At 35.2% G+C, this 22,530-nt stretch overlaps 1 protein-coding gene across 2 annotated transcripts in view; it reads right to left on the bottom strand.

Moving 5' to 3' along the window:
* tral (LSM14 family protein trailer hitch) overlaps positions 1–22,530 on the bottom strand; it is a 210,000-nt gene that overhangs the window by 23,411 nt on the left and 164,059 nt on the right. For both annotated transcript variants that reach the window (XM_090398355.1, XM_090398356.1), the window contains exon 7: positions 12,571–12,761. In XM_090398355.1, the coding sequence (XP_090254481.1) occupies positions 12,571–12,761 (191 nt within the window). The remainder of the gene's footprint in view (positions 1–12,570; positions 12,762–22,530) is intronic.

The raw sequence follows: 22,530 nt of genomic DNA, 5'->3' as shown, positions 1-22,530 counted from the left end.
TAGTCTTTATTTGAGTTGTAAGTCAGCAGTTAGAATTGAAGGAAGTAGAGGAAGATGTTTAATGTTAAATCTGGTGTGAGACAAGGATGTACATTATCCCCCCTGTTATTCATTATCTATATGGATCACATTATGAAGGAATGTGGTATTAAACCTGATATCAAAATTGGAGATATTAATGTCAGCTCTTTGCTTTATGCGGATGATGTTATACTTCTAAATAAATCCGCCACAAGTCTGCAAGATTCTCTGACTAAATTCAATAGCTGTTGTAACAGATATGGTATGAAGGTCAGCAATAAAAAGACAAAGACAATGAAAATAGGCAGAATCATTGAAAATGTCAACTGTGTTGTGAATGGAGAACCTGTGGAACAAGTAAAACATTTCAGCTACTTAGGCACGATTTTTACTGAAGATGGTAAATTAAATATAGACAACAGAATCAGCAAAGCTGGTATGGTGGGAAGTCAACTGAATAAATTCATATGGAATAAGAAAGAAATTAGTCGGAACACTAAATTAGCTGTATACAAGATAGTGTTCAAACCAGTTTTAACTTATGGATCTGAGAGCTGGGTCAGAAGTAAAACACTTGACCAAAGACTAGAGACCGCAGATATGAGAGTCCTGAGAAAGATTAGAGGTGTGAACAGATGGCATCAATGGCAATATCATATTAAAAATGAGGATATTAGGAAAGAACTTGACATTGTCAGCATCCAGGAATGCGTTAGCAGAGCTAATCTCAGGTGGTATGGTCACTTAAATAGAATGGGAGAGGAAAGATTAGCAAAACAAGTGTTCTCTGCCAGGTTGGCAGGAAAACGACCCAGAGGAAGACCAAGATATAGGTGGATTGATACGGTACAAAGTGCCTTAGATGATAGAAATATAAGATCTGATAATGTTGGAATCTTGACAAGTAACAGACTGATTTGGAGGAAAATTGTAGATAGGAAGTTAGTATTGATGTAATTTTTTCATGTAGTACTGTCATATCCTGTACACCCCTTGAGGGTACATGGCAGGAATTTGATGATGATGATGTCAGCAGTTAGAACTGAAGGAAGTACAGGAAGATGGTTTAATGTTAAATCTGGTGTGAGACAAGGATGTATATTATCCCCTCTGTTATTCATTATCTATATGGATCACATTATGAAGGAAAGTGGTATTATACATGATATCAAAATTGGAGATGTTAATGTCAGCTCTTTGCTTTAGGTGGCGATGTTATACTTCTAAATAAATCTACTAGGAGTCTGCAAGATTCCTTGACTAAATTGAATAACTGTTGTAATAGATATGGTATGAAGGTCAGCAATAAAAAAGACAAAGACAATGAAAATAGGCAGAATCATTGAAAATGTCAACTGCATCATGAACGGAGAACCTGTGGAATAAGTAAAACACTTCACCTACTTAGGCACGATTTTTAGTGAAGATGGTAAATTAAATATGGAAATAGACAACAAAATCAATAAAGCTGGTATTGTAGGAAGTCAACTGAATGAATTCATATGGAATAAGAGAGAAATTAGTCGGAACACTAAATTAGCTGTATACAAGCCAGTGTTCAAACCAGTTTTAACTTATGGATCTGAGAGCTGGGTCAGAAGTAAAACACTTGACCAAAGACTAGAGACTGCAGATATGAGAGTCCTGAGAAAGATTAGAGGCATGAACAGATAGCATCAATAGCAAGATCTTATTAAAAATGAGGATATTAGGAAAGAACTTGACATTGTCAGCATCCAGGAATGCGTTAGCAGAGCTAATCTCGGCAAGATATTGTGTAGGTCGTTGAAGAAGCTCAGAAATCGATGAAAAAATGTTGTAAAAGGAATCAGAGATCATAAAGGTGACATGAAAACAGGAGAAAAAGGTATCCTTGAAGTATGGAGTAATTAATCCGAAAAATTACAAAATGAAACAAGCAGTGATGACAGCATAGTAGTAAAAAAACATTAACCAGGCATGCAGTCAGGAATACATATCCATGCTTGAAGTAGAAAAAGCCATCAAAAGCCTGAAACATGGAAAAGGCGGCAGGAATAGATCATATTCGACCAAAAATGCTCAAGTATGGAGGTATAAAAGTCATACAGTGGCCACACTGCATATTTCAGAAGTCCTGGACAGTGGGACGAATTCCAGATGATTGGGAATTCGTCCTGCTCTCATAGTACCCATATATAAAAAGGGAAATAAAACTGAATGTGAGAATTACAGAGACATTTCATTACTGAGTGTTCCTGGTAAGATATATGCAAGTATACTTGAGAAATGTTTGAGAAGGATTGTGGAAGGGAAGCTTGTGAAGAACAAGCTGGATTCAGGCCAAATAGAGGCTGTCAGGATCAGATTTTCATTTTACGACAGATAGTTGAGAAATCATGGGAATATAACAATAATAATCTATTTGAGTTGTAAGTCAGCAGTTAGAATTGAAGGAAGTACAGGATGATGGTTTAATGTTAAATCTGGTGTCTCACAATTATGTACATTATCCCCTCTGTTATTCATTATCTATATCGATCACATTATGAAGGAAAGTGATATTAAACCTGATATCAAAATAGGGGATGTTAATCTCGGCTCTTTCCTTTATGTGGATGATGTTATACTTCTAAATAAATCCGCTACAAGTATGCAAGATTCTCTGACTAAATTGAATAACTGTTGTAATAGATATGGTATGAAGGTCAGCATTAAAAAGACAAAGACAATGAAAATAGGCAGAAATATTAAAAATATCGACTGCATTGTGAATGGAGAACTTATAGAACGGGTAAAACATTTCATCTACTAAGGCACGATTTTTAGTGAAGATGGTAAGTTAAATATGGAAATAGATAACAGAATCAATAAAGCTGGTATGGTAGGAAGTCAATTGAATAAATTTATATGGAATAAGAGAAAAATGAGCCAAAACACTAAATTAGCTGTATACAAGACAGTGTTTAAACAAATTTTAACTTATGGATCTGAGAGCTGGGGTAGAAGTTAAGAAGAATGGGAGAGGAAAGATTAGCAAAACACGTGTTCTCTGCCAGGTTGGCAGGAGAAAAACCCAGATATAGGTGTATTGATACAGTAAAAAGTGTCTTTGAAGACAGAAATATAGGACCTGATAATATTGGAGTCCTGACATTTAACATACTGATTAGGATGAAAATTGCAGATAGTATTGGTGTAATGTAAATTAATTTTAAATTTTAATGAAAATTTGTAATGTAAATGATGTAAATTTTTCATGCAGTACTATCATATCCTTTACACCCCCCCCTGAAGGTATATATCAGGAATTTGATGATGGTGATGACAAATAGTTGAGAAATCTTGGGAATATAATAAGGATTTATATTTAAGTTTCATAGAGCTGAAAAAAGGCATATGACAAAGTGCGAAGAGGAAAGCTATTGAAAACACTACCATTATATTTGTGTAAATGGGACATTATATCGAGCAATACAGAGTCTTTATTTAAGTTGTAAGTCAGCAGTTGGAATTGGAGTAGGTACAGGAAGATGGTTTGATGATAAATCAGGTGTGGGACAAGGGTGCGCATTATCTCGACTGTTATCTATATTAATTGCATTATGAAGAAAAGTGGTATTAAACATGATATCATAAAAAAACATATTTCTTTACGCAGATGATGTTATAATTCTAAATAATTCCACTTACAACTCTGCAAGATTCTTTGACTAAATTGAATAACTCTTGCAATAAATTTGGTATTAAAATTAGCAATAAAAAGACAAAGAATACAGGTAGAAACACTGACATCAATATCCTTAATGGAGAACTTATAGAACAAATAAAAAATTTCAGCTATTTAGGCACAAATTTTCAGTGAAGAAGGCAAATATGGAAATACATAACAGAATTAGCAAATCTGGTATCATAGGACATTAACTGAATAAATTTATATGGAATGAGAGAGAAATTAGTCAAAACACTAAATTAGCAGTATATAAGACAGTCAGCCTATGTAGCTCAGTTGGTATAGACGAAGTCCTTTGGTTGGAAAGACCCCAAGTTCGATTCCCATTTATGATGTGAAGAACCTTTATCTGGTCTCTTTGAACGAAAGGTGAGTTAGCCAGTCTCATACAGAGGTAGAGGGTTTTTTCACCTGGAAACTTGGGTTTTTTTTTTTGTCCCTCAGAACAGACAAACCTGCCCTGTGAACACACACGGATTATAGTCATGAATACTTACGACAATATGTGGAAGAGATAGGGTCCTCACCACGTCGTTACGCCCATAGTTAATGTCCTATGGTATCATAGGACATCAACAGAATAAATTTATATTGAATGAAGAGAAATTAGTCAAAACACTAAATTAGCAGTATACAAGACAGTCAGCATCCATAGCTCAGTCAGTATAAACGAAGCCCTTTGGTCGGAAAGACCCTTGTTCGATTCCCGTCTATGACGCGAGGAACCTTTATCTGGTCTCTTTCACCTAAAGGTGAGTTAGCCAGTCTCACATGGTGGTAGGGTTTTTTTAAACCTAAAAACTTGGGTTTTTCATCCCTCAGAACACACACGGATTACAGTCATGAATACTTACGACAATATGTGGAAGAGATGGGGTCCTCCCCACGTCGTTATGCCCATAGTTAACCATGAGTCACATCATGGTAGTCATCCTCCTAGAATGGGAAGACAGTGTGCAAACTAACTTTAACTTATGGATCTAAGAGCTGAGTTAAAAGTAAAACACTTGACCAAAGACTGGAGACTACAGATATAAGAATTCTGAGAAAGATTAGGAGAGTGAACAGATAACATCAATGGCAGTATCATATCATTAATTAAAAAAAAAAAAAGAACTTGACATTGTTAGCATTCAGGAATGTTAGCAGAACTAATTTCAGATGTATGAATGCTTAACGTAGAAGGTTTTTTTACCTGGAAACTTGGGTTTTTCATCCCTCAGAACAGACAAACCGGCCCTGTGAACATACATGGATTACAGTCATGAATACTTACGACAATACGTGGTAATTACCACATGACTTAAAGAATGGGAGAGGAAAGATTAGCAACAAAAGTGTCATTTTCCAAGCTGGAAGGTAAAAGACCCAGATGAAGACCAAGATGTAGGTGGCGTGACAGAGTAAAAAGTGCCTTATAAGACAGAAATATAAGATCTGATAATATTGGAATTTTGAAAGATAACAGAGATTTGGAGGAAAATTGTTGATCAGAGTAAATAATGATGTAACTTTAAATGTGGTAGTGTCATAATATCCTGTACAACCACTGAGGGTACATGGCAAGAATTTGATGACTATTTAGCAGTCTGGTTAATCAAGGGTGCTTCCACAGAAAATGTTACAGTTTACAGTAGTGAACAATTTAATCAGAACAAGACAAATTTTCATCAAGTTTTTGGTTTTCATTTTTGTTTCAATTCACAACAATTCTGGTTTCGGTTTTCGCTCACTGTTTTTGTTCAGTGCTGCATGTTTTAACTGTCTCTACGATGTTTATTAATAGTGTTATGCATTTTTAATAGTGTAAACAAGTTGACACTTATGTTTTATTCATTTTGTGAAGCTATAAAATGGATATATCTCCAAGAAAGCATTCAAAAATATGTACTCTTTTTCAGCACATATCCATGACTTAAAGAAAAATTGCCAATGAGTGTGGTGTTGATTTGGATACTGTTGATGCAATTTTAAAGAGGTTTAGGGAGACAGGTACCTTGTCACCTGACAAGTAGTCCATCAAAGATTGTTGGAAGCAGGGAGGACTGCTCACAGAGCAAAAAAGAAACAACTATTGACAAAGTGTACAAAGAGTGGACTCTCGAGAAGTGGAAGGTCATATTCTCAGATGAGAGCCATTTCTTTGTCCAAGGAGAGCAAGTACCCTATGTTCACAAATCAGTGGCTGAGTAGACATCTTCCAATCATCTTCAACAAGCTCTTAAACACCCAGCTTTAAAATTTTTTCTGGGGTTGTTTTACATAAAACAGTCCAGAATCACTTGTACCTGTTGACGGTATAATGAAAACTAAAAAATACATAAAAATATTGGTGAAAAGAGTTGTCCCACAGATTCAGAAAGACAAAGAATTCATTTTCCAACAGGATCGTGCGTCATGCCACACTTCAAAAAAAAGTGCGAGTCCCTCAAAATCACAGCATCCAATTATTTCAGTGACTGTTTAACTCTCTTGACATTAACACATCAGAAAATTGTGGGCCATAGTAAAAAAGAGACTAGGAAAATTAACTTGTAATACAAAGGATAACTTAATACAATCCATTATAAAAGTATTGTTTCGAGATGTAGAAATAAGAGAAATGTGTTCTACATTGGTAGAGTCCATGCCTGAGCGAATTAATTATCTTATTAGGAACAGAGGAACACATAAATTATTAGTTAAGTTGGGGATTTATTTTCTTGTGAAATTAAAAATTTTCTTTAAAATGTGAGTGTTCGGAATAATTTGTTCACTACTGTACATTCCTTTAGGGCTTGGAAGTTTGGGAATGTGTTATAGTAAATGAATATTATTGCTTGGTGCAAGCTGATCACTTTGCTAATATAATGGAGGCCTTAAATGGCTTGAAAGGGTAATGGTTTTTAAAGAGCAGGGGTTTTAGATTATCTAAGCCTTGTCTACCCATGATATTAATTAAGGTACAATAAATTTTCATCGACAGTGTTCCATTAAAAAAAATAATAAAATTAAGAGACAAAGTTTCTCATTGTGTAGGTTTCTGTGGAGAAAGGATATATTAAAATCACTGTTTTCCAATAGAACAAGTAAAACATTTTAGCTACTTAGGCACAATTTTTAGTGAATATGGTAAATTAAATATGGAAATAAACAACAGAATCAAAAAAAGTCAGTATGGTAGGAAGTCAACTGAATAAATTTATATGGAATAAGAGAGAATTTAGTCAAAACACTAAAGTAGCTGTATACAAGTCAGTGTTCAAACCAATTTTAACTTATGGATCTGAGAGCCTGGGTTAGACATAAAACTCTTGACCAAAGACTAGAGACCACAGATATGAGAGTCCTGAGAAAGATTAGAGGCATCAATATATGGCAGTTGAATAAATAAATAAATAAAAATGAGGATATTAGGAAAGAACTTGACATTGTTAGCATCCAGAAATATATTAGCACAGCTAATCTCAGGTGGTATGGTCACAAACAGAAAAGGAGAGTTAAGATTAGCAAAACAAGTTTTCGTTTTCTCCGCCAGGTTGGCAGACCCAGAGGAAGACCAAGATATAGGTGGATTGACACAGTAAAAAGTGCCTTAGAAAACAGAAATATAACATCTGATAATGTTGGAGTCTTGAAAGATAACAGATTGATTTGGAGGAAAATTGTTCATAGAATTTAATAATGATGTAAGTTTTTCATGTAGTACTATCATAATATCCTGTACATCCTGTGAGCATACATGTCAGGAATTTGATGATGTTTTCCGGTATTAAACTATACACGATTTGACGGTATGATGAAAAGTGACCAATACATAAAAATATTGGAGAAATTAGTCCCACAGATCTAAAAAGACAAAGAACCCATCTTCAAACAGGATCTTGCTTGATGCGACACTTCAAAAAAAAAAAGTGAGATTTCTCAAAAATCACACACATCCAACTGCTACAGTGCCCAGGTTTCGAGAAAATAGCAAAGCTAATAATTGCAAATACCTGTTGGATTCTGCTCAGGACATAAACTCATTATTATTAACAATGTTCCAACATAAAAATGTGCACAAATTCACATGGAGAGAAGATGCAAGGAATAAGAAATGTCTCATTGACTACTATCAACAATAACATAATGTTTTCTCACTGGTGCAAGACACTAGAGGATTTGACATTGGAAACAATCCCCGTTTAGTCTTGAGCAAGATAAAATTGAATTTCATATTGAAAAGAAGAACATGTAAGAAAGTTTTAAAGCAAATAAAAGTTGAGCAGCTCTCTGATGTGAACTGTAGACTAAAATACACAAACATTATTCAAGAAAAAATGAAAGAGTTTGAGAACAGGAACCAAACCGTGCAGATTCAGTGGCAAGCTCTGAAGAAAATATTGATTGATTCAGCCACAGAGATATATGGCGAGGTTATCTGCAAGGATAGAAAAATCAGAACTCAATGGAGGACACGGAAAGTTGAAGAGGCAGTGAAGGCAAAGAAGAAAGCATATCAAAAGTTTCTGGTGAATAAGTCAGCCTGTGTTTTTAGAGAATACAGAGACAAATGTAAGAAAGCTAAACAAAAGTCATGGGAAGACTGGTAAGAACATAGAAAATAAATATCAGGAAAGTGGTAAAATATTCTGGAGGATGCTGAAAAAAACACAGGAATGGAGGAAAAAGTGCTGTAAAAGAAATTAGAGATAATCTGTAATCCCTCAAGAAACACCATTTTAAGAATTTGCTCATATTTTATAACAATGTTACAGCCAAGTTGGATAAAGGGAATAGATACACTATGATAATGTTGAATTTTTCTAAGGCATTTAATAGGATACCACACAAAAGACTGTTGCATAAATTGGAGAATGTGGGATTGGAATATAAACTCTTGACTTTGATCAGGGGATGGTTGACAGACAGATAACAAAAAGTGGTATGATGTAGGTGTGAATCTGCCAGATTTAAGGTGACTGGTGATGCACCTCAGGGTTCAGTCTTTTCAATCTATGCATTAATAACATCAGATTTGCAATTGTTGCTGATGATGTGAAGATAGGCAGGGCAATCAGGGATACTACTGATATTCAGCAATTACAAAATAATTTGAGTAGACTGGAAATTTGGGCAAATGAAAATGGCTGTCAATTTAATGTTAAGTAATGCACTCTGGCATGATTAGAGTTCCAGCGACATATTATATTAGCAGGGTTATGCTATAAGAAATTGAAGAGGAAAGAGATCTTGGCATACTACTGGATAGGAATTCAAAGTTCAAAGGTCACATAACATAAATTGCAAATACAACTCAGAGGAAAATTGCGATATTGAAGTGAACCTTGACATGTAAGGATAAGGAAGTCATTTTGCTTCTTTATAAGACCACACCTGGATTACTGTGCGTAGATTTGGAATTTACGCACAGTAAACACTATAGATAAAGAAGGTGTGGAAAGGGTGCAAAGAAGAGCTACAAAGATGATATCCAGATTATTAAATTTAGATTATGAGGACAGATTGCAAGTATGTGTATTGCAGACTCTGGTTAACAGGACAAAGAGGAGTGATATGATAGTGGTCTATAAATCTTTGCATAGGTGTTACAGGATATCAACTGATGAAATTTTTCATTATATGAAAGATGGGGAGAGAACACAGGGGCATCCATGCAAGTTAAGTTTGTTCATAATCAAGAAAGAGATAAGAGCTAGGTTTTCCCAGAGAGCAGTGAGTGGAATAATTTGCCCTTAGGGGGTAGTGAGTGCATCTAGCGTGAATGAATTAAAGGGAAGGTATGATAGCTGGTTTTCGTGATTTATATCCTCCCTCAATGAGGCCTTGACTCTCTGGATGTTCCAGATAATAATAATAAAGGTGACATGAAAACTGGAGAAAAAGATATCTTTCATGTATGGAGTAATTACTTTGAAAAATTGCTAAATGAAACAAGCACTGATATCCTTAACTTTGGTAAGAACATAGAAAATAAATATCAGTAAGGTAGCAAAAAATCCTGAAGACCGTTAAAAAAGCTCAAAAATGAAGGAAAGAGTGCTGTAAAAGGAATTAGAGATGATAAAGGTGACATGAAAACTGGAGAAAAAGATATCTTTGATGTATGGAGTAATTACTTCGAAAAATTGCTAAACAAAACAAACAGTGACAGCAGAGTGGTAAAAAACACTCAGCAAGCATGCAATCAAGAATACATATCTATACTTGAAGTAGAAAAAGCAATCAAAAGCCTGAAATGTGGAATGGCAGTGGGAGAAGATGTTATTCGACCAGAAATGCTCAAGTATGGAGGTATAAAAGTCTTACAATGGCTACACTCCATAGGTCAGAAGGCCTGGACAGAGGGACGAATTCCTGATGATTGGAGTAGAGCTCTCATAGTATCCATATATAAAAATGGATACTATGAGAAACTACTGAGTGTTCCTGGTAAGATTTATGCAAGTATACTTGAGAAACGGTTGAGAAGGATTGTGGAAGGGAAGCTTGATAAAGAACAAGCTGAATTCAGGCCAAATAGAGGCTGTCAAGATTAGATTTTCACTTTACAACAAAGTGATGAGAAATTGTGGGACTATAACAAAGATCTGTATTTAAGTTTTTATACACCTGCAAAAGGCATATGACAAGGTATCGAGAGAAAAGCCATTCAAAACACTACAGTTATATGGTGCCAATGAGGCATTATATCAAGCAATACTTAGTCTTTATTTGAATTGTAAGTCAGCAGTTAGAATTGAAGGAAGTACAGGAAGATGGTTTAATGTTAAATCTGGTGTCAGACAAGGATGTACATTATCCCCTCTGTTATTCATTATCTATATGGATCACATTATGAAGGAAAGTAGTATTAAACCTGATATCAAATTTGGAGATGTTAATCTCAGCTCTTTACCCTATGCAAATGATGTTATACTTCTAAATAAATCCAGTACAAGTCCAAAAGATTCCCTGACTAAATTGAATCCTATCCTATCCTTCTCATCCGCACCTTAGGATGGGTTGAGTCTCCTCTTAAAGATGGGCTTAAGTTGAATTAATGCAGCCGGCACTCATCTGCTGCATCATTATTGATGATGACATTATTGCCCCAAGGGCAATAATGTCAGGAATTCGATGATGATGAAGAACCACACACAAAAAATAAAGAAACTGTTTTATTCATAAGCTTTGTGAAAAAAACTACAAGCAAAGTAATAACAGTTAACATTTCTAGTGAAAAATATTTGAAATGTTTAGACAATGGAAAGCGTGCATTTGCTGTTATGCTGAATACTGCTGGTAGATACATGGATTAAATAAGATCAGATTTAATGTAAAATCATCCCTTCATCAAATGGCTACAACAGAACATTAGTCAAAAAAATTCTATCTCAACCTCCTAAACCACAGAAGAACAAATAAACCAAGAATATAAAGGAGCAGTAATTCTCCCATATATACAAAATCATAAATAAAATAGCAAGATTACTTCGTCAAAAAAACCTAAAAGTCACTTTCTACCCAATCAATAAAAAATCTCCAATCATCTAAAACCTCCTAAACCATCACATTCACCAATTAAAAAAACAGGTATCTAAAAGATCAGCTGCAGGTGCGTGCTGTACTACATAGGACAAACTGGCAGATCTGTTGATATATGATGATCGGAACACAACAAGGACACTGAGAATGAAAGAAAACACAAATCTGGGCTAGCAGCACATACAACAGATACAAAATATCTACTAGAATGGCAACAAACTGAAATGCTCCACATTGATTACCACTTTTACTCAAGCAGTCAAGGATTTAGCTGAAATAATGAAGTATCCTCTATGGTGTAACAAAAAACAAAGCATGATTTTACATCAAATCTGGTCCTCCTTAATTCATCACGACCCACTTGCATCTTCCAGTAGTATACAGCAACCCATAAACCAGCAGCCAGTGCAATAGTGAATTTCTTAACAGTGAGCTTTCCATTGTTTAAATGTTATCAAATATTCTTCACTAAAAATGCTAAATGTTATTACTTTGCTTGTATTTTTTTATGAAACTAGTCAAGCTAAAATAGTTTCTTGTGTGTGGTTTAATACTATTTTATGTTATTTGTCTTTATACTCAATCTTTGTCTAATATCAAGAGACAAAGATTGAGTCAATAAAAAGTAAACAAGAATGTACTATGAATGACTTCATGAAATAAGTTTTTGGTTAGATTTATGTTTTCTCATCAGCTGTTTACACAGTCAGTACAAGAGACCAAAATGGAAATCAGTAGTTTGCCATAAAGGTCACGCTGATAATTTACATGAAATTTTGCCGAGTACATATATTTGTTGAAAATAAATGATTACTTTTAGCTGGAATATACAGTTAACTCTCACTATAGAAAACTCCTGGGCACTACAGAAAATTTTATGGAGAGTTTGTTGTAATGAATTTTTTTTAAGCACAGCAGTGTACTTGTGTGAGTTGACTGTAATTGAATACCAGATGAAAAGATGAATAACAAAGTATTTTTAGTTTTGATCCATAATGCAGAACTAAGTGAAATACTTAAGAAGAGGAATCAACCAGAAGAGGTCCACTGATTGTTGGGAATGAAGTTATATATATATATATATATATATATATATATATATCTATGAGAGAGAGAGAGAGAGAGAGAGAGAAAGGGAATAAACTATTAAATGGTGATTTTTATTGCCGAGAACTAGTTTAGGATTAAAAATAAGTATACTTTCACCTATAGTGAACTGCATGTCAACTGTGATGTGATTCAACTGCACAGATACATACAAGAAAATTAATTTAACTTTGAAAAGTAAAACTTAAAAAGTATATAATATATAAAAAAAAAACTCTTACTCTGCCGATCACCTCCTCTAGCACCTCTGGGCCATGAAGTATTACCTCGACCACCTCTTCCGCCACTACCTCGTCCACGAAATCCCCCTCGACCACGCCATGCATTACGTCTCATCCAATTGCTTGCTGATACTCCAAATGTTTCTGCATTTAGTTTTCTTTCTTGCCTCCAGTCGTGGCGCTGAATATTTCTAGTAATATAGCCACTACTTTAATATGTGCAACATAAAGAACATACTATAAGCACACTTCATAATTCTGATTTTTTTTTTTTAATTATGTAAAAATATACTTTACATAAAGAAAGGAATGAAACAAATATTATTACCAACAGACTCACATAGAGTTATTTGAACCTCACCACAGATGGGCTTAATCACTTAATCCACACTCTTAACATCAACATATTGAGGGCACATATTAGGAATCTGATTATTTGTGCAATGGTCTCGAGTGTTTGGGAATAGTGGAATATAGTATTTTATCTGTTATATATGAGGTTGTAGCCACTGACTACTGCTGTTGAACATAGCGTCCAGTGAAGGTAGGTTTTCGATAAACGAAGGTAATTCGTTCACCTGATGATGATGATGAGCAGAGGAGAATGATGTACAAGAAGGATAATGTCCCCCCCCCCCAATAGTAAAATTAATTCTTGGATGTAGTGTGTTTATGCTTGCTAGAAAGGTAAGTAATGTGTCTTTTCTTTGTGAGGCCTGACTGCAAAATCATCATCTATATTTATGGAATTCTTAAGAAGTACAATCTAGTGGTTACATTTATTCCAGTCAACAAACTATCATGGTGATTCCCATCTATTCCCCTCTTACACTTCCTGACATACCAAGTTCCTTGTGGAACTTGGTAGATGTCAGGAAGATGTCAAAAAGAATTCAATAACACCAGTCTTATATCACCAAGAGGAAATCTGCCTTGCACCAAACATGGAATAAATACAGACTACAATATCCTATGGTCTGAAACACTTACTCCATCACGAATACTATAATTTCTAATGTTTATTTAAAGAAAGCATCAAAGTCTTATCTCACCATCTTGACTGAAATTTCTCTTAGTTAATGGTGATGATAAGGTGTTTGTCGAAAATAACTCCTTGAATGATATTTGAGAGAATCATTTGAATAAACTAGACAAATGGGCAAATGAATGAGGATGTCAGTTTAATGCAGCAAAGGTAAAGTCTTGAAGTTTGGGAACCATAAATGGGAGGATGCATACTCGATTGGAGGAGCTATACTGGAGGAAGTAGGAGAGACAAGAGATCTGGGAATGATGATTGATAGAAAACTGAAATTCAGGGAGCATATTGCAAAGGTGGTGAAGGTAACCCAGAGGATTTCTGCAATACTGAGGACACTAACCTGTAGTAAAAGAGTTATCATTCCGTTGTATAAGACCCTGATCACACCACACTTAGAATACTGTTCTCAGATTTGGTCCCCAGGATTTGAAGGGGATAAATTAACTGTCGAAAGGGTACAGAGGCATATAACAAAGATGGTTTCAGGAGTGTACAATGTCAGTTACGAGGATCGACTGAGGGAATATGGACTGCAGAGTTTGGTGGATAGAAGGAGAGGTGATATGATCGAGACTCTTTTAAACTGTTGAGAGGTAGCTACAGGGTAGACATTGGGGAGTTCTTTCGCTTGATCGAACAGCGGGAAGGAGTGATGACAAGGGGCCATCCCCGGAAGTTACAAAAGGAAACTGTGAGCAAGAGGGTGAGGAGTGGTTTCTTTGCATGGAGGGTAGTCGAACCATGGAATGCATTGCCTGAAAGAGAGGTTAGAGCAGGAATGGTCAATAAGTTCAAGGAGTGGTATGATAAACTTTGTGTTTCCTAAAAACGACCTCCAAGGATGAGTCTTTTGACTCCATGGAGGCCTGAATAATAATAATTTATGTGAATTTCAACTTTAACGGGCTCTTACTAGAGACAATTTTCTTAATGGACGCAGTTGCATACACCTCCGAATCAAAATAAATAAATAAATAAATAAATAAAATAAATAAATGAACAATAAAAAATATTAAAAAATTTAATAGATTATTTAATAGAATAAATCAAAGAAAATATGAATGATTTGCAATCCTAATTGCACTGAAAATAATTATTACCAAATATGAATTAGCATAAAAAATGTAATATAAATTATAAGAAAACTGCTACTTGAAAACATTAACACAATTAGAATAATTTTTAACGTGGTTCAAAATATTAGAATAATGCAAAAATAAATGCACAAAAATTACAGTCAAAGGGAAACAACCTGATAATTAGTTCTTTGTTGCATCTCCCCTTAGCTTTTATGACTGTTTGTAAACGGTTGGGCATATTATTTACTAGTGGTTCATAGTCTTTTTTTTTTATATCAAGGCATGTCCACATGGTCTGCAGACTAGAAACAAGTTCATTATTGTCTCTTGGGGTAACTTCTTGAAGACATTTCTTTGAGCCACCTAGTAGTAATCTTGGAAATGTGACAAGAAGCTGAATCTTGCTGAAAAAGGAAATCACACCACATAAATCTTCTGATGCCACTAACATCAAGTGTTCAAAACTTTCTTGGTACACTTTGAAATCAACTCTTTTGTATACAACACACAACCTACCTTGACCCTCTGCAGTCATACAAGCCCATACCATGACAGAGGTTACAAATTTCACCGAACACTTCATGCATTCTTTGTCAAATGTTTCTTGCTTAAGACACCAAACATGTATCCCTTGATGACCATGGGACACACAAAACATACTTTCATTGCTAAAAAGTACCTTCTCCCTAGTCCTCTTGACCTCACAACAGCGTTTGGCTACATTCTAGCTGCCTTTTACATGGAAGTCATAAGTGACTTCATCTTAGGCACACATATTTAAAACCCAATTTATGAAGTTGTCTCAATGTTGTAGATTTAGACACATTCATCCAAGTTCTTTCCATCTCCTGTGAAAATACCTTACATTTCAGAAGTGGTTTTTCTTCATGATATTTTTCAATTTCCTTTCATCTCTTGATGTAGTTATTACCTTTTGACCACTACTGCAGCGATTATTTTGAAAACTTTGGTTATTACAATACTGTTTCAATACTCTACTCATGCTTGCTTGAGAACATTTCAATCCTTTAGCTATAAACTGCTGAGTTTGGCCTCCTTTGTGTAGCGACACCATACGAAATTTCTTAGCCTTAGCAAATGATTAACTGAAATCCATGCACAAACGATTCCTCAAACACGAGTCAGTTCCACAGCAACAGAAACATATGCTCTCCTCAAAACCAATCGGAAAAATTTGGAATATATATTTTAATATTTTGAACCATGTTAGAAATTATTCTAATTTTGTTAATGTTTTCAAATAACAGTTTTCTTATAATTTATATTACATTTTTGTGTGTTTATATGGTTACATAATCTACAAAGTACATAGATTTAGATGATGCTAATTCATATTTGGTAATAATTATTTTCTATGCAATAAATTGGAATTGCAAATCATTCAACACATTTTCTTCAATTATTCTAATTTTTTCGTTCGAGGTAAACAAGACAGGTAATTATGACAAGCTTAGGAAGAGGCTTAAATCTGTGCAATGGCATAAAACACTGCAGGATAATGATGTTAGTAGTGCATGGGATATAGTTAAGGGTCATCTAGAGGAAGCAGTCTTAAATTGTATACCTAGGGTAAGGAGGGTTAATCAGGTAGGAGTAAGATGGATGAGTAATATCATTGAACACGAGCTGCAGAAGAAAATTCTGTGGAGGGTATATAAAAAGAAAGATGACCAGAATGACAAAGGAAGGTTAAATCAGATTATTAGAAGAATCTAGCCAAACAGGCCAAAGGAAATCCCAAAGAGCACTTTCATTATGCTGCCAGTAAGAGGAAGAATGACTATGGAAGATTAACCTTAATGAGCGATGATGGTCAAGAGGAGACAGAAGCAGATAAAATAGTTGAATTACTGAGTGATCACTTTGCAAGCATATATCTTCCTAGTGAGGTTACTGCTTTAACCTATGTGACAGACACTGGAAACAGAGAAGACTGAATTGGAGATTCTTAGGATATTGCAGAATCTCAATGTAAATACAACTGTGGGATTAGATGGAATATCAGCTAGAGTTTTGCAAGAACGTGCAAGAGAATTGGCAATGACTTTGACTAGGCTCTTTAATTAAGTCTCAGCTCTGGTAGAGTTCCAAGGGAGTGGAAAGACTGCAAAATAATTCTTTGCATAATGCAGATATTAAGACTGCAGTAACAAATTATAGACCAATCAGTATCTCAGGTGTGGTGGGAAAAGTACTAGAAAAATTGGATGAAAAGAGAATTAGAATGTGTAGATAATGATTTTGTAGGATTTTGCAAAGGGATCTGACAGAATACCCCATGGAACTCTACCAGAGCTGAGACTTAAAGAGCCTAACCAAAGGCATTGCCAATGATTTTATAGGATAGATGCAGGTGAAATGTTTCAGCACTTGGCTAGAGGGACCAGAACAAGGGGTCATACCTGGAAGTCGAATAAAGATGTAGTTAGTAAGGATGTGAGGACTAGAATTTTTGCTTGGAGAGTTGTGATTGAGTGGAATGGATAACAGAGTCAGTTACGAGTGCTTTATTGCTAACGGATTCAAAGGAGAGGTATGAGAGATTGTGTGCATAGAGTTGTGATTGAGTGGAATGGATAACAGAGTCAGTTACGAGTGCTTTATTGCTAACGGATTCAAAGGAGAGGTATGAGAGATTGTGTGCATAGATTGGGCCTCTCGCGATAAGTCTTCAGACTCCATGGAGGTGCCCATATAATAATAATAAATGTGTGTAGCAAATATCTGTACTACTAAATTCAAAAACAATCTGAAACTTCCAGTAACTTTGTAAATGGTAATCTGCACTAGCTTATGTTATCATATGAAAAACTTACAAGATTTAAAAAGGATATTAAATGTTTCAGCTGCTTTAACAGAGGGAGGCACAGGTGATGAACAGTTAGTGTGCATAAATGAACTCGGCACACAAGGAGGGGAAGAACAGAGCTATCTTACCATCTAGTAAAGCTGAATCATGAAGGGGAAAAAAGAGACTTTAATGGACAGCTGACATAAACTGATTCCTCTTAAAACTGAATAATAATGAAATAATGTAATGTGTCACTGTTTCCATAAAAATGGAAACAGTGACACATTTCAATTAATATGGCATTGGTCAACAATAGGCATCTAGTATAGCCTGTATTCTTCGAGGGAGAGATTGACAGTGCGTGGAACTCAATAGGAGGCATTTTACACCGCCCATCAGACAGAAACTGGATCAATTCGCCTTTGTTCTTCGGAGGTGGGAAATACTGCCCGAGAGTTCGCTCTAAATTGTCCCATAAATGTGCTATAGGATTTAAGTCTGGTGATTGGGTGGCCAAGGTGGACAGACACCTTACTGTCATGTTCTGCAAACTACTGTGTGATCACATTTGCTCAATGAATGGAAACATTATCCTGTTGAAACATGGCTGGCTACTTAGGAGAAAAGCATGTCAATATGGGATAAAGACAGTCACTTATGATTGAAAGATAACACGCTGCATTCACTTTGCCTCCCAATACAAGTGGACTCAAACCCAAGCCAGGAAAGTGTATCCCAGACCATTACAGAATCCCCAAAACATTTCACAGCTGGAAGCACTCTGGCTGGGGAAAGCTTCCTTTGGCTGATGCCACATTTATATTCACCTGTGTGTAGAAAAAAAGTATGAATGTGGATTCATTGGACCATATCACATCCCTCCACTGGACATGATGACATGCATTGATGGAAATGATCAAAGGCTTGTGTTAGGCAAGATGACCATGATACCTAATTCTGTGTAGTTCCCGGCATAGAGTTTTTGTTGAAATGGGTTTCTCACGACTAGTGTTGAATTTTTCACACAACTAACCAGTAGTAGCCTGCCTATTTGTGGTACAGTGCATTAATGCTCAAATGTCTCTCTCTTGCAGTAAATGCTTCCATCCATTATTGCATTTCACTGATGATGTCTGACCTGTTGACTGCCATGCTGACATAACCTTAGAGACTGTTTCTCTACTAACATGTGTAATTGAAGCTGTTCTGGTTACAAATGCACATGCCAGCCTGGCTTCAACAATAACGCCACTTTCAAAGTCACTGAAGTCATCTGTGGATTCCACTAATATGCAATAAATGGTGTCAGGCCTCCATTTGCCTTTATATGCACATCCTTAGGAATGTTGGGAGTACACCTACATATCAACTACTGATAACATGACCCAAAAGTTCAGTGTTTCCATTTCCCCCCCATTTCTTGTAATATAATGTTGGATCCTACTTCTTCTAAATCTTTACCTTGGATCCGACATTTAGTTATTACAATGTTCTTAACCTAAAAAATAGCTGCTAGTTGATTTCTAATACAAATATAGAGAAAATTTATATTTATAGACTGCGCCACTCTATATCTGAATTAGTTCAAGAATTGAAGATAAATCAACCCTCAACTATTTCTCCTTAATATTTATACTGGCCGAGTATATTTAACTTATTTATCACCCCCGCTTTGGTTCGAATATTTTATGAATGGTGCAGTAAAAGAGACTCAGGCAAAATACAACTTTTGATTAACAAAAACAAAAAACTGTGCAAAGAAGCTAATAAAAGAAATGATAATAAAACGGTATAGAAAATTATCAAAGAATTAACTAAGATCTATAAAGATAAACCATTAACAATGAAATATAAAAATAATCTAGAAACTGGGTCAATACAAAATATTAAAAGAATTTGGAAGGACTACTATCAAAAAGAACAGGAGGAGGAAGGTATAACAGAAAAGATGATATATGAAAAGGCACCACCCATAACCTCAGAAGAAATTATAAATGCAATAAACCAAATGAAACTTTCAAAAGCTACAGGTAAAGATGAAATATCTATAGAACTATGGAAATATGGTGGCAAGGAAGCCATTAATTGCTTAATGAATTTATTTCATCAAATTCTTTATACTGGAGTAATTCCAACTGACTGGAAAACAGGAATTATTATACCAATTCACAAAAAAGGAGACAAAAGAATATGTGAAAATTATAGACCCATAACACTCTTGGGTTATAAACTATTCATTCGAATTATACAAAAGAGAACACAGGTGCTTACAGAAAAAAATCATAGAGGAAAACCAAGCAGGATTCATGCCACATAGATCCACTATAGACCATATTTTCACCATTAATAATATAGCAGAAAAATATTGGGAATACAACCTGCCCATATACTGTTGTTTTATAGATTTTAAGCAAGCCTTTGATTCAGTTAACAGAAACAAATTGATTACTATCCTAAAAAACATAAAAATGGATTCTGATATTTTAACATTTATTACCAATTATTATGGTGTCTCACCAAAGCTTGTGCTAACACAAACAACATTAAAACCGAGAATTTCAGTCTAGAAAGGTGTAATGCAGGGATGCCCTCTCTCACCCTTAACTCTTGATCATCTTCCTAGAAGAAGTCTGTAAAACCATAGCTGATGAACCAGGTGTAAAAATCAATGGTACCAACATTAATCACATAAAATACACGGATGATATCATTATTTTAGCAGATTCTAAACCACAGCTAGAAAAAACTATTAATATTTTAAATGACTCTTGTAAAACTTATGGTATGAAAATAAATCTTCATAAAACAAAAATAATGAAGATAGGTAAAGAAGAAGAAAATATTTCTATAAATCTTGAAAATCACCTGCTGGAACAAGTTAATAAATATGTTTATCTTGGCAGTCTTATATCTAGTAACCTCAACAATATGGAAACAGTAAAACACAGGATAAACCTAGGTTGGACCAACATGAATAAACTAAACAAAATATGGAAAAATAAAAAAATCCCAACAAGTCTAAAATTATATAAAACAATTATTATTCCAACGGCTACTTATGCTTCAGAAGCCTGGAGATTAATTCAACAACCAATCAAGAAACTTCAAGCATTTGAAATGAAATGCCTCAGAAAAACTAATAACACCCACTGGATGCAACACAAGACTAATGATCAAGTCAGAACAGATTTAAACTTCCCAGATAATATAATACACAATCATTAAGCATCAACTGAGATGGTTTGGTCATATTCGGAGAATGGCCCCTCATAGACCCCCATATTTAGCTCTGAAAGGATATTTAGGAAGAAAAAGACCTAGAGGCAGCCAAGAAGTATTGGATAAAGTCTGAAAGAACATTCACATCTACCCAGCTATAGAGTCATGACTGTGATGGCTAAAGATTGCAATAAGTGGAGAACCTTTCTTCTTAGTGGACTCAATCCATTACCAATCGGATGAGATGAGATGATGAATCGAAAATTCCACACCTTTAGCCACCTCCTAGGTCAAGTACCTTATGATCACTCTCACCAATAGGTGGCAACTCGTTACAGTCAAATTCTCAGATGCTATTACTAGGTCAAGCATTCTCAAACCCCTAGTATTTTCTATTACATGCTGTCTCAGATAGTTATCCCTTAATAAATGAATAAAATCCAGTTCCTTCCTCACATTTGTCCTCTCCTCCTTCCAATCAATGTTACCATAGTTGAAATCCCCCATAATAATTACCCTCCTCCACTCATTTCATCAATTTGTTTATGCATACTATCTCCACCATCTATTCCATCACCTGGTCTATAGCAGCACCCACCTGTATATTTTGTTCTGCTAGTCACAATCTCACACAGAATAGCCTCAAATGAGCTCTTTTCACTATCCTGCAATACAACTTCAATTCTCCTTGGCTGCAGTTCATCAGCTATCATCAATAACACTCCTCCCCCCATTTTATTCTCTCTGTCCCTCCTAACTTTAACCTACACATCCTATCCCACTAACTATATCCTCTTCCATCAGCCATGTTTCATTAATGCCAATAACCTGTGGCCAGGAAGAGCCAACCAAGGCCAAAAATTCTTCCTTCTTGTTCCTAATACTCCTGGCATTAGTATACATGAAATGCAGAGGTCCGTCCCTTTGTCCCACCCCTATCTTGATGCGTTATTCTAACTATCCAATTTCGATTACTTGTTGTTTATTATTTTAACGGTATAATAGAACACAGAAACTAAGTAAATAATTAATTTATTAACTTGATGCTGATATTTCGCTGGTATTATAACCAGCATCTTCAGAGCACAAAAACACTGTCTGTCACAATACGCGAGACTAAAACAACATGGTGTACATTAACAAAATTGTAGCAGCAACACAAAGACTAGAGTCCTGATTTTGGCGCCCTCTATCTGAAAAAAAAAAAAAAAAAAAAAAAAAAAAAAAAAAAAAAAAAAAAACGCTATCATATATTGCTAGAGTCCTAGAAAAGTGCTAGTTTTTCCTTAATATGACTGTCTCCCAGATCTTCGGCAAGTTAATACAGCCATATTTGTTGAGATTTGGGGTGTGTTTTAGGGCTTCTGTCGCCTCTAAGAAGAATCTCTCTGATTTATTATTATTATTAATTTATTATTGATTAATTTGATTTAATTAATTATTATTGATTAAATATTGATTTAATTAATTATTATTGATTTATTATTAATTCGATTACTTATCTTTAGTACTGGCTCGGGTACACTCAACTGTCTCACTGATGTCCGCATATCCACTTCCCCCCCTCCTTAGTAGTTTCAGTTTCCCTGGTTCTGTACGTCCATTTTCACTTCATTCGGCAACACTTTTTCCAGAGTCTGCACAACAAATCCATTCAAATGCAGACCATCCATCTTGTATAATCCTTTCGCCCATCAAACTCATTCCACACGTCCACAAATTCCACACGACACCGTCTGCATAACCTGCGCATAGAGTCATTTGCGATTATGGCCCTCCTTCTAAACTCCTCTCTGTCGTACCGCGAC

The sequence above is a fragment of the Typopeltis vanoorti genome, chromosome 9, assembly GCF_054136105.1.
Source record: "Typopeltis vanoorti isolate ZY-2024b chromosome 9, IOZ_Tvanoo_1.0, whole genome shotgun sequence".
Lineage (NCBI taxonomy): Eukaryota > Metazoa > Arthropoda > Arachnida > Uropygi > Thelyphonidae > Typopeltis > Typopeltis vanoorti.
The sequence above is the reverse complement of the archived record's forward strand: the minus strand, read 5'-3'. Positions and strand labels throughout refer to the sequence as shown.